This window comes from Juglans regia, chromosome 11 (genome assembly GCF_001411555.2).
Source record: "Juglans regia cultivar Chandler chromosome 11, Walnut 2.0, whole genome shotgun sequence".
NCBI lineage: Eukaryota > Viridiplantae > Streptophyta > Magnoliopsida > Fagales > Juglandaceae > Juglans > Juglans regia.
Genome location: NC_049911.1, coordinates 31,059,607 through 31,073,136, shown reverse-complemented (window position 1 = coordinate 31,073,136; position 13,530 = coordinate 31,059,607). Strand labels below are relative to the sequence as shown.

The 13,530-nt window shown below is 36.9% G+C and overlaps 2 protein-coding genes across 2 annotated transcripts; one reads left to right on the top strand and one right to left on the bottom strand.

Moving 5' to 3' along the window:
* Positions 1–7,386: 7,386 nt before the first annotated feature.
* On the top strand, positions 7,387–7,875 carry LOC108987549 (basic leucine zipper 4-like). The gene has a single exon (XM_018960479.1). It carries the CDS (start codon positions 7,387–7,389, stop codon positions 7,873–7,875), a length of 489 nt encoding a protein of 162 aa, XP_018816024.1.
* A 1,820-nt stretch (positions 7,876–9,695) lies between these two features.
* On the bottom strand, positions 9,696–10,443 carry LOC109021447 (thioredoxin domain-containing protein 9 homolog). The gene has a single exon (XM_019004066.2). The coding sequence runs from the start codon at positions 10,302–10,304 to the stop codon at positions 9,696–9,698; it is 609 nt and encodes a 202-aa protein (XP_018859611.2). The 5' UTR covers positions 10,305–10,443.
* Positions 10,444–13,530: the final 3,087 nt, after the last annotated feature.

Below are 13,530 nucleotides of genomic sequence, written 5' to 3'. Positions count from 1 at the left end.
TTTACTATCAGCATTTAATCGGCGCTCTTCCAAGTTCAGTAGTCCTACGTGTGTAATTTGGCTTACTTTTCCCATGTTTAAGTCCATAACAGTACTTGATCATAATCTGGATCAGCACCCTGGGCGATGATGATATGCGCGACTCGTGTGTTCTAAATGCTCTTGGGCGGATGGTCTCGACTAACCTTAGCACCAAAAATTATAAATTTTAATTTATTGAAGCTTTATAAATGTAATTAACAAAATTTCAGTTTGGATTTAAACATTTCCACACTTATTGTATATCGATCCATTAATCCTTTAACCCTAACTCCCAAATTTTTAGTTTCAGTCTATTTGAACTCTTTTGACGATTTTATCGATGTTGCTATTGCGATTTTGAGTTCTCCTTCGTCGTTTTTAGAAAATAAATGAATAGCAAGTAACACTTCAACGCATCACCAAAATCCCTCGAAATAAGCTCGAAATGCGTTTAGATTTCAAATTAGCACACGCTTTCAGAAAATGAAAGTACTGAATACTAAAACCGTGCGTAAAGTAGCATTGAACATGATTACCAACATGAGCTGCAATATTATGTCTTGCAAACTCATTTTAAGCATGTGACATGTCCACATATTGACAGAACTAAGTACTAAATCTTTAATTAGGATCCATTTAGAGACGATTCGCTAATGGAAGAAGGATAACATACTAAAAACAGAAAATATTCTTGTGATTCTCATTGATTTGATATGCAGTATAGTAGGATATTTATACACAAAGGAAGATAGAATATTTTTTATAACAGAAAAGGGACACGAATGGATTTACAAAGTATTTTTGACTATTCCTGAGATGTATTTTGTGGAGAGGATGAGCTGTCCTTCTCCTTTTGAGTGATATTGTTAACACGACCCTGCGAGCCAATCAGTCCTGGAAGAACTGCGAGGCTTGATCGAAGTGTGTAGAATTTGGAAATGGAAAAGGCTTTGTGAGAATATCCGCAAGTTGATCCTTATTGGAGAGAAAAGATACTTGAAGAGTTTTGGCATGAATTCGATCCCGAACGAAATGGTAATTAATATCAACATATTTAGTTCAGGAATGCATCACCGGGTTCACTGAGAGGTAAGTAGCTCCCAAATTATCACAATAGAGAGTTGGAGGCTTTGACAAAAAAATACCCAATTCTGATAAAAGGGATTGTATCTAAATTAATTCACATGTTGCATGAGCTAAGGCCTTGTACTCAGCCTTAGTGCTGAACCTTGCGATGGTGGACTGCTTATTTAAGCTCCAATAAATCAAGTTTTTGCCATAAAACACACAATACCCTGCAGTTTACTTTTTGTCATCTGGGCATCCTGCCTAGTTAGCATAGGAAAAGACAGCAAATCCAAGAGAAGGGGAGGGTGTGATAAGCAAGCCATAGTCCAAAGTTTGTTTGAGATAGCGTAAAATACGCTTAATAGATTGTCAATGAGATATACAAGGAGCATGCATAAATTGACATACCCGATTCACTGAGAAATCCAAGTCAAGCCTAGTGAATGACAAATACTGTAAGTTGCTCACCACACTTCTGTACAGTGATGGGTCTTCCATAGAAGTAGAGTCAAATGCAGAGAGTTTTGCAGAAGGGGACATAGGACTGCTCACAAGTTTGCAATTGGTCATATTAGTTTTCTTCAGCAAGTCAATAATGTATTTTCTATGAGACAATACAAGACCAGTAGAGTCACGGTGGCATTCTATGCCCAAGAAATAATGAAAGGCACCCATATCTTTAAGAGGGAAATCAACACTTAACAGTGTAATAAGCTGAGTAAGAGCATGCAGATTTGAGCCAGTAAAAACCATATCATCAACATATACTAGAAAGTAAATAGTCACAGATTGATATTGGTAGATAAACAATGAAGTATCAGATTTCGACACAACAAATCCCAAATCCAACAATTTTGAACTCAAACGCGCATACCACGGACGAGGGGCCTGTTTGAGGTCGTACAAAACTCGATTGAGCTTGCAAACGTAGTGAGGAAATTGTGGGTGAATAAAACCCATTGGTTGTGACATAAAAACGTCCTCATCCAGTGTTCCGTGCAAAAAAGCGTTTTGCACATCTAATTGGTGGATCGGTCATCTAGAAGAAATAGCAACAAAAAGCACTAACCTAATTGATGTAGACTTTACCATAGGACTAAAAGTTTCTGAGTAATCCAGGCCTTCGACTTGACGGTAGACCTTGGCTACAAGTATTGGCTTTTCAACGTTTTATTGATCCATCATAGAGATGCTTTGTTTTAAAAATCCACCGACAGCCCACAAGGTTTTGAGAGGGAGCAGGAAGGACCAAGGTCCATGTATCAGTAGAGAGAAGAGCATCGAACTCACGTTGCATGGCATTTCTCCATTCGGAAAATTTAGACATCTCAGTGACAGAGGTGGGTTCATCAGGGGTAGCAGCAGATGTGACATAGCCATGGGTCGAGGCCAAGAGATGGTGTCGTCGGTTTGAATTTTTAGAAAATGGAGGTGAGATTTTACTCTGATTTGCATGGGATGCACTAAAAATGATGGTGGCAGAATGGGAGAAGATGGTTTGGGAGAAGGAAAAGATGCCGAACTATGAGAAGGATTTGGTTCAAGTGTGGGCTCGAGAGATTGAGTAGATGATGTAGGATAAATGGGCAGAGGAGTTAGAAGGTGTAGGTATGGATTGGGAAGGAGAAGCGGGCCGAGAGGAAGGTAGAGAAGGCCCAATAGCGTTGATAGGATGTAGTAATAGATTAGTTAGCCGTGAGAGTATAAGATCGGATAAAATGGGCAAAGAGGAAGGTGACAGATTGGAGGCTTGTTTTAAAAATGAAAATTCACATTCATCAACTAATACATCCCGAGAGATGTACATTCGGGTAGTAGGAACATGAAAACATAAATAACCATGATGGTCAGAACTATAACCAAGAAATACACATGGAAAGGAACAAAAATTCAACTTATGTTTATTATATGGTCTAAGGTTGGGCCAATAGATGCACCCAAAATTTTTTAGAAAAGTGTAATCAAGACACTTGTGAAACAACATTTCAAAAGGAGATTTAAAATGCAAAACATGAGTTGGTAGCTGATTAATTAAAAAGACTGCAGTGGTAAAGGCATCGGACCAGTAAGTGTCAGGAGTAGAAGAGTGAGCAAGAAGTGCAAGGCCAGTCTCAACAATGTGCTAGTGCTTTCTTTCAACCTAGCCATTTTGGGAGTGGGCATATGGACAAGATAAACGATAAGAGATTCCAAAAGAATGTAAAACAGTATTGATAGATTTAAATTCTCTACCCCAATCAGATTGTAATGCACGTATTTTTGTATTAAGAAGAGTTTCTACATGACGTTTGAAAGATGAAAAGATAGTGACTATATCAGATTTACATTTTAATGGAAACAACCATGTAAACCTGCTATAATCATCAACAAAAGACAAATAATATCAAAAACCACCACGTGACAGAATTGGAGTAGGACCCCCCAAACATCTGGGAAAAGAAGTTGAAGTGGATCGAGCAGTAGACCGAGAAGCAGAATGAGCATAAGGAAGTTGATGGAGTTTTGCTTGGCAGCAAGAAGAGCATAAACCATGCTTGGGAGATGACTTCATAGGAAGAGACACTTGTGAAATTATTATGTGGACAAATTGCATAGATAGATGACCTAATCGCATGTGCCATTGGAAGGGGAAAACACATGCACCTAAGCTTGATGAGAAGGTGACTCAGTAGGGAAGATATACATCATGTTGCTAGTAGGACCTTGAAGGAGATTTTTCTTGGTGCGGGAATCCTTCATATAAAAATAAGATGAATAAAACTCAAAGAAAACCAAATTGTCTTCACAAAATTTTCTAACTGAAACTAGATTTTTAGAAATAGAACGAACATGATATAGCTGAGAGAGAAGAAGATTGCCAGATGTGGAGGGGACAGTAGAGTTGCCAACATGATGGATGGGAATAGAGTTGCCATCACCTACACGCACCTGTTCATCTCCCTTGCACTAAGGTGGATTAAGAGACAAGTTAGAAAAATTGTGAGTGAAGTGATGTGTAGCAGCAGAGTCAATGTACCAGTTATTCTCAACTGATGAAGCTGTTTCGTGAGTGAAAGAAGGGGCATAGGTGAAATAAATAGATAAAGAAGGAGGTGGGGTGATTGATAGCTGTGATCAAACCTATAGTAGCAAGTAAGTGTTGTACGACCTTGTCTATGGCAAACCTGACATGATGGACGATTTGGTGAAAAATAAGATGGGTTGAACAGACCACCATTTCAGCCTCTCCCACATCCTCTGTAACCTCATCTGTCGTGAGAAAAACCTCTTCCTCTGTGACTGAAATTGGGGGGGTTTTTGGAAGTGGAGTTGGCTAAGAGTTCAGGTGATGCAGTGAGGGTAGTCTGTTGATGGGATAATCGGGATTCATGGGTAAGTAAGTGACTATAGACTTGAGAAGGGGTGAGGGGGTCTACCCTTGTAGTGATTGAGGTTACAACCGAATCAAAATCAGTTCTCAAGCCAGTCAACAGAAAGGTAATGAACTCAGAAGAGGTTAAGATTTTACCAGCTGCAGCAAGAGTTTCACGAAGGAGCTTAGATTTTTTATAATACTCAGCAATCTAGTCGGATCCTTTCTTTAGTGTAGTCAGTTGGTACTGAATTTGCATAGCACGTGCTTGAGAGTTGGCTACAAAGAGATCCTTCAAAATTGTCTAGATTTTGCGAGATGTGGAAGCATCAAGAACGTGAGCTATCAAGCTTTCTGATAAAGATTAAATAAGCACACTCATAATGGCATGGTCTTGTTGTTTCTAGGCTAAGTATTCGGCATTGGGTTTTGTGAAATTTTCATCAAGCAACTAGGGGTGTTGACAGAACCATCAATATATATACCCATATAAATTCTGCCCTTTAAGGAAAGACATAAGTTGAGCCTTTCACAAAAGGTAGTTATCATGGTTTAATTTAACAGTGATGAAATGGGTAGGGGATGGGAGGGAAAAATTGGGGGAGGATGATGTTTCGGCCATGGAAGAGTTTTGGACGTGAGTCCTATTCGGATCTAGATACCATAATGGAAGAAGGATAATAGACTAAAAACAGAAAATATTCTTGTGATTCTCACTGATTTGATATGTAGTACAGTAGTGATACTTATACACAAAGGAAGAGAGAATATTCTTTATAAGAGAAAAGGGACACATATATATAGATTTACAAAGTATTCTAGACTATTCTTGAGATGTATTTTGTGGAGAGGCTGAGCTGTCATTCTCCTTTTGAGTGATATTGTTAACATTCGCTAGCTAGAAACTGGATAATTATACGTTACAATTCGATGACATGCCATCAACATGTACAATTAATTAACCATGCATGCATGGCGGCCACCACCATTAATCCCGCGCGTTGTCATCCATTCTAAAACGTACGGGCCGGTGATCTCCAGGTTCTTAATTGCCATTGGAAGAAACTAAGAAGGTAAACGAATAAAACAGGGTCTCAAATCTCAATGGTTGGAAAAAGAAAACGAAGAATTATATCGGCCATCATGTTGATGATCAACAATGCAAATTACAAATATTCCAAAAAAGAACTTATATAGATCCAAAACAAGTATTAATTTGTATATTAAGGTAAGTCTGCATTTTAAATGAGTGGGTAGTACTCTCTCTTAAATTTCAAACTAGCATCATGTATTTATTTATTGTGTAAAAAAAAATACAGACGCTTGCAAATAAAATATTAAGCAAACACCGGTAAGAAAAAGAGATAATGGTCGGTACTATAAGTGAAAATTACTTTGTATAAGCACATTTTGAAACCACTTAGCTCATAATTAATCACAATTCGGTAGACACATTTAATTAGGTTGTAGATTACACGACATTAATTTTATCTGCTTGAGTGATTGAAACACGGACTATTATTAAATTTCTTTAAGGAAGAATCAATTGCATAAAAAAAAAATGGTGGTTTAGTAGTAGATCACGATCGAGCGACAAAAGAAACAAAACAAGGGGCCGTTGCAAAGCATGTTCATTGCTTGCAGTTTATAAACCATATAAAATGTGGGATCAGATCATGAGGTGGTAATTATTTTTCAATTAATTGCAGCACATAAATTAACCAAACTTGGATCAGATGAAAGTAGCGCAGAAAGCTGGGGGAGACCAAGGGATTCTAACTTCACTTTAATTATTCTAAGGTGTCCTGCATGTTGGTTCCCACTAATTAATCATGTGGCCTTTGGGCATGCATGGTAACGTGCGACGACAGAGACTAACTACCCAACAAGAAAAACTAACCAAAATGCTAACTAAGAAAACTGCCCAGTAAACCAGGAATATTCCTTGTTATTAAACAAACAAAACTAATACGAACAGCAACAAATTAAAGTGGATGCCATGTTTAGAGCAGGGAAAAGCCTAATATTTCTCCAAAGATGCAGGTGATCAGTGGAAGTAGACCAACCTGCTTTGGAGAAGAGAACAAACAGTACTATGAAACCCTAGCTTTACATATATAATATTAATATTATTGCAGAGGCAGAATACTTTCTCATAGATTCCTCCAAAGATCGGTGGTGAGGCGGCCGTACGTGAGTGAAAGTAAACAACTCTATGAAATGCAGTTTTAATTTGCAGAGAAAGAGAACTTCCTAGCTAGATGCTGCAAAATCATGTTAGCTCTAAAAGTAATCCATGAAACGTACTGATCCATCTAAAAAAAAATAACCTGAACATGGAACTTTCTTTTTTGCAAGTGCCGCCACTTTAACTTTTCTTCTCCTTTATTTTTTCCTCCTTTTACTAATTAGGTTAAATATATATATATATATATATGTGATCATGCGACGTTAATTCAATAATATTCTTTAAATGATCGGTTGCTCCATATAATATAATTCGTTATTCTACGATCATATGTGCAAAAATGATAAACGTTGTTCTGCCATATATTTTTTGCCTTACATTTTTTTTTTTTTTGGAAATCTTTTGTTTGAATATTCTTCGTGATTAAGCTAACCTAATCTTCTCCGGGACCCCACCAAAGCAGCACAATTAGCCCACCGCAATCCACAGTGCCACCTGACACTAAAAGGAACTGCACGTAAGTGACAAACACACCCTGACCACAAGAAAACATAAAATAAAAAATAAAAAAAAAAGCAAACGCGTACTTTTATTAGACAAAGGTTCCTTCAATGGTGCTCCAAAATCTTTTGTTGAGGTGGGACCCCCGGCGCTTTTGGTCCTCCATTCTTCCCTTCATTCTCCCTTAAATACCCAACCCCTGGAACTCGTTCCTTCCCTTTTCCCTCCCCTCCCCTCTTGCTCACTCTTTTTAACAATGTTTTTCTCCCAAGAGCCAGTCGTATCCCAATGTCCGGGTTCTCAAGAAATTGAGTTCGGCACAGATGAATTCCAAGAAATCCTGTCCTCCTTTCAATCACCGACCCAGTATTGTAATGAATCTCTAGATGATCAACTCTTGTCCCAGCTCTTTCAATCAAGAGACTCGGTCGATCCAAACTCCGGTTCCGAGGGCTCGAACCGGGCGGTTTATACGTACGAGGAGAGGCAGCTCAGACGCAAGGAATCGAACCGCAAGTCAGCCCGGCTTTGCCGCTGGCGAAAGAAAAGGCATCTACAGAACCTCACGTACGAAGCGAACCGGTTGAAAATGGAGAACCAGGAATTAAAGAACGGTTTGGGCTTAGTTTTACATCAAAGTCATGTAATATGGGCGGATAATCAGCGGTTAAGATCAGAATCCATAGATCTCAGTGCCAGGCTTTCGGATCTATACCAAATCTTATGTACCATGCAATCACCGTAATTAGCACGTTGAAGTACTAGTAGTTCTACTCCTCTCAATGAAAGTAATGAAAGTTCGTCCATCTTTATGACCTAATCAATAAAGCTTTAAAATGTGAGAATTTTGGACTTTCTCTTCTCTCTCTCCCTGAGGCATAGGAACTAAAGCTAAGTACGCTAATTTAGACAGCTGCTCGCTGAAACCATTATCTCTTTCTTTTCGAAGGAAAAAAGGTGGTGGCTTTACGAAATCCCACGTTGTTGGACGATGCAAAGACTTGACGCTTTGCTCTTTTATTTTGTCGATCGAAGACTAATTTGTATCGTTTTCCTCTTTCATTATATAGTGTTCTACGTAGTAGTGGCAAACTTAGGGCGCTGATGATCATATTACATATATATATATATATATATATATATATATATGTAGGCCAGGGAGCTCATTATATGGCTAATTATGAGCACCATATTTCTGTGGCACAGTAGTACTGTAGCCTGCATGCAGTACTACCACTGTAAATACATATATATATATATATATATATGTTTTATTTGTTCGGTGTGCATGATGTTTGTAATTTGTTGTAATTCAACCCATATATATGGTATAAGATTGGCACGTAATTTCTTGAAGTACTCTTTCTTTGAATTTTGTTTGCATCCACAAATGATCATGAAAATTCAGACCTAGCTATATCATATTCATCACGAGTTTTTCCTCTCTCTCTCTCTCTCTCTTTTTTGGTGGCTTTACGCGTAAATTAGAGAGATTTTTGTGATAACAAATATATATGTATATATATATGGATCATGTATCTTAATGTACTCCTGTGAATTTCTAAACAAAAATATATGTAAATAAATAAATAAGAACAGTGGTAATTACTAATCTCAAGTACGTCATCGAGCTGGTGGTCATGATGGCAATCACGGTGGTGAAATCTTTGTTTATTAATATATATGTTAGTCTGCGGAAGACTGCTTACGATCGATGGAGTATATATATTCTAGCTAAGTTACATGATGTGCTTAACTTTAAATTGTACCATATAATGAAAGAATGAAAGCCAAAAAACTAAGGGAATCTGTAAAGAACGGCATAAAAAAATAGAAGTTTAATAATGTTAACAAAAGTAATAATTTAAAACTAAAATTATTATTTTTTAAAGTCATACATGACGTATAAATTAAATAAGTTGCTAGGGGAGTGCATGTGACCCGAACACCCGCTGTATCCGATTAGGATGACCCGAACCAACCTGAATTTTATTGGGTTATTATTTGAGCAGGTCTCAGCTCAACTAATAACGGATTTGTATAATTTGTGTCAACCCGTCTGAGAGTATAAAAGCATACTCAGTCCTCAAAACCTAGCCAGTAGCCACCCACTCAGCCTTCTTCGCTCACTCAGCCTCAAGCCCTCTGGCGACCAGCTCCATGTCCTTCTGGCCAACATGGACACCAACGACAACGGCACCGTCAAGTTCGACGAACTCGTCCACCCGTCTTGCCCGATATGAGCACTAAATTCCCTATTTTGCTAATTACTGGTGTACAACGTCGGCGAGGTTGAACAAAAAGAAGAAATTCACAAAAAGGAAAATGCAACAAAATAGAAAATAATCAACAAAAAGTTTTGGGATTTCTTTTTCAACATGAGTAATTCACCATGAAGGACTGAACTGAGGCGTAGACTGGACTTCTTACGAACAGAGTGACAAAAAACACTTAGAGAGAGAGGGAAATGGAGGGGAGAAGGAAGGTAGAAAAAGTTGGGTTGGCGGCACAAGATCACAGCCAGATCTGAGCCCTCGAGCAGAGAGAGAAGAAAAAAGGATGAGCTTATTTGAGTTTGCTATGCAGAGAAGAGAAGAGAAGAGAAGAGAAAAGGCTATTTTCCAGTCGAGAGGATCTGAGCTCATCGAATCCTACCACATAGTCATCAACTTTGGCATTCTTTATGAGAACAAGGGTTGGAAGAACAATGATCTTGAGCTTTTCTGCCAAGAATGGACTTTTCTCGGCATTGATTTTCACAAAACGTGTCTTCATGTGCTGCTTTGCCAATATGCTCAAGTGCCTATCTACCATCTTGTAGGGCCAGTTGTCGCGAGAGAAGTGGCAGACGACGAGGTTGCTGGCCTTTAAGGCGGCGAAGAAGTCCTTCTCAGAAGGGATCTCGGAGTACTCGTCGTGGCCAAGGGAGATCCAACAGCTCCGCTTCTCCGCCATCTTCTTCATCTGCTGCAACCTCCTCTCCCTAAGCGCATCTAGATCATCCATGTCCAGCTGATCTAGGGCTGAGGTCTCATTATCCAGCTTGTCCTCCACCACCTTCGCCATCGTCAGCACTTGCTTCTCCAGAATCTCTTGAACCTTTGCGTTCTCCATTATTGATCTCCGAGAGATTTCCCTCGCTCTACGATTGAAAGAAAATGAAAATGCATGCATGAGGGGCAACAATCTGGTTAACACTAAGAAAATGGTGTCTTTTTGGCAGCACTTTGGGAGGGCATAAGGTTTCTTCTATGTTGCCTTCTTCTCGAGGGAGACTCCTTTTTAAATGGGTCATACGGGTTCGACCAATTTTATTTTAGTCGGATCGGGTTGGATCATTGGCTTAAATGAAACCGTCCATGTCGGGTCAGGCACAAACTCAATTGTGCCAAACCGGGTTGCAAGCCTATAAGTTGCTAATAATTTCTCATATATAAAAAGAGTCGAGTAGTTTTTAATAAATTTGTCGGTGGTGAATATATATATATATAGACCATCAATCGATATATATATTCTCACGTCACGATCAGGATCTAAGGCCACATGGATCAAGTACCATATGAGTGCACGTAATTATTATTTGTATTTTGTGATTCTGATATATTTCTCTCCCTAAATCTAAGACTGCGTTTGAATATTGAATTGAATTGAGTTGAGTTGAGTTGAGTTGATAAAATATTGTTATAATACTATTTTTTAATATTATTATTATTTTAGAATTTGAAAAAATTGAATTGTTTATTATATTTTGTGTTGAAATTTGAAAAAATTATAATGATGAGTTGAGAGGAATTGAAGAACTAAACGAATCCTAAATGTATCTGCTGCAAAATACGTATATATACGTACGTACAACACATTCGCGAAGCACAACTAATTATAGATACATGACGTACATGCAATGATCATTCGCGCGAGCTGTGCGTCGCATATATTTGTTAGGATTTTTGGTAAAATAGTATTAATTTCATGGTCGAACATAATTAAAGATGCGCGTTTATACGCCAAATCAATGCATATATATGGTTTATTAGATAATGCATGGTGTGGCATCCAATATCACTGTACATTAATTAAAAAAAAAGAGGCTAAAACCCGACTATGCTTAATTGATCAGATAGCCATGGGTACGTCACTTTATTTTGGATTCAAGAGAAATATATGTGATAGGAATTAATAATTTGGACTGCCGGAAATTATTTACCTCCATTTATGTGAATGCGGCCACCAACAAATTGGAAAAAAAAAAAAAATTGCATTTTGGAACAGGCCGGTTAGAAAAAAGCTTTTTAGTCTTGAGTACTCCATCGTACGTAAGATCTAGTAGCATGGGCAATAAGGAAAATGATATTTGTTTCGGCATTTATTTGAATAGTAAGATGAGATGAGATAATTTTAAATAAGTTGAATAAAATATTAATTTTTAATATTATTATTATTTTAAAATTTTAAAAAATTAAATTATTTATTATATTTTATATAGTAATTTAAAAAAATTAAAATGGTGAGACGACATGAGGTGATCAGATGGTTTTTGTATTCAAATGAGCCGGCAATGTTTTTTTAAAATTATTATTTGGATATTTTAATTTTTTAATAGTTAAGGATTATAGTACTATTAATGAAATAGTGTATTTTTTTAAAAATATTTAAAAAAGTACAATTATACTAATAATAAGTTTAAGGGGATAAACTCATCAAACTGAATATGGAGACGATAAATATTGGAAGTAGTCGACGATATCTTAATTTTCAGGATTCTTCAACCAGTAGTAAAGTTGGTCTTTGCAGCAAAGCATGCAGCTATATATAATTGATTATTTTATTATCAGTTGCGTGTTTATCAGAAATAATGATTGTAGAATATTAAATTATTAGAAGATGCAATATCATGTGCATGCATGCAAACATAAAGTGAATGCAATTACAAATTAATTATTTACGTCCTTAAGTGTCTTAATGCAGGATATGGATCCAGCTTTTTGATCCATGCAGGTGCAAAGCATATATAGATTGCATATATCGGTTCTCATCATGTGGCCCCCATGCATCAAATCATCCAATTGTCATTCTCGAAACAAAAGAAAGGAAAATCAGATTTTCTTGTCCAACCAACCATGCATTTGGAAGAAAAGAAAAGAAAAGAAAAAGAAAAAGAAAAAGAAGAGAAGAGAAGAGAATTGAAAGACAAAAGGAGTCGTCTTTCACCTACGAATGCAGTATAGTTGACTGCAATATGGACCTCGAAACTTAGTGGAGTATATAATAGCATTTCTTTTAGAAACTTTATATTCCCATGCAAAATCTTAATTACTTAGTAGTACCTCTCATATATATGCTCATGGTGTTCTTTTATTTTTACTCGATTTTAGTACTTCAGAAAGAAAAATCCTTAAAATTTTCAAAAAAATATATGCTATGATCATACATACACAATTATTTTACAAATAACTAATATACGTAATTATCCTATATATATTAACTTTAATTATATACAATTATCTAAGTTATAAAAATATAATATTTTGTAAATATATTATAAAAAATTACTTATTTATTATCAGTTAATTTTAACGAAATGATTATTTATAATTAAATTAATTATAAATAATCTTTTGATTATAATAAATTAATCATAAAAAAAATCGTTTAATTTTTTTGTACTGATAAATGATAAGATTATCATATTACGCAATCCGTTTGTCGGCAAAAGTTCAGTTCATCCTGATATATATCCATTTTTTTTTATTCTTCTCTTTCTTCGCTTGCAAGTTCTTAGAAGGTAGCCACGAAAATGATCTTGTGTACTTGATAAAGTTAGAAAAAGTGCTTAAAAGTAATTGGCAATTAGTTTCTTTTTGACTCCAGACGCATCATGGATTTTTGCATGAATTACAGGATATATGTAAGTACCTGACAAAGGTAATGAGGGAAACGATATATACAATCGTTCCCTTATGATTTGCAATTTTGCCCTTAATTTACAGTGGATAACAAATGCTTTTACATATATAGCCTTGCCAGCTCAGCGTATTACTTATATACGTGAATGACCCATTCTCGAGAAGGCCAATATTAATAGGAAATTATAAATGAGTTTGTAAGTCTCGTTTTCTACTTAAAAAAAGAGTGCCGCTATAATATAAAAGAATTTCACACGAATTTCACACGCTAATGTAGTAGTGTGTCACGTCTTTTTTATTTTTTTCCTCTCTCTTTCTCCTCCATCTTCCCGTGCCTCTTCCATTCTTTCCTTTCCCTTACTTTCCCACTAGGTGACCACTCCTTTTCCCGTGCCAGCATTCTGTTGACAGTGTGTTGGCGTTGTCTGTGCTCCCCCCTCCTCGAGGTGGTTCTCGACCACCCCTACCAACGGGCTGCGGCCGTCGCAAGCTCACGG

Bases quoted from the DNA above. Each gene is read 5' to 3' on its own strand.
- LOC109021447 (XM_019004066.2), bottom strand. From the start codon at position 10,304: ATGCATGCATTTTCATTTTCTTTCAATCGTAGAGCGAGGGAAATCTCT.
- LOC108987549 (XM_018960479.1), top strand. From the start codon at position 7,387: ATGTTTTTCTCCCAAGAGCCAGTCGTATCCCAATGTCCGGGTTCTCAA.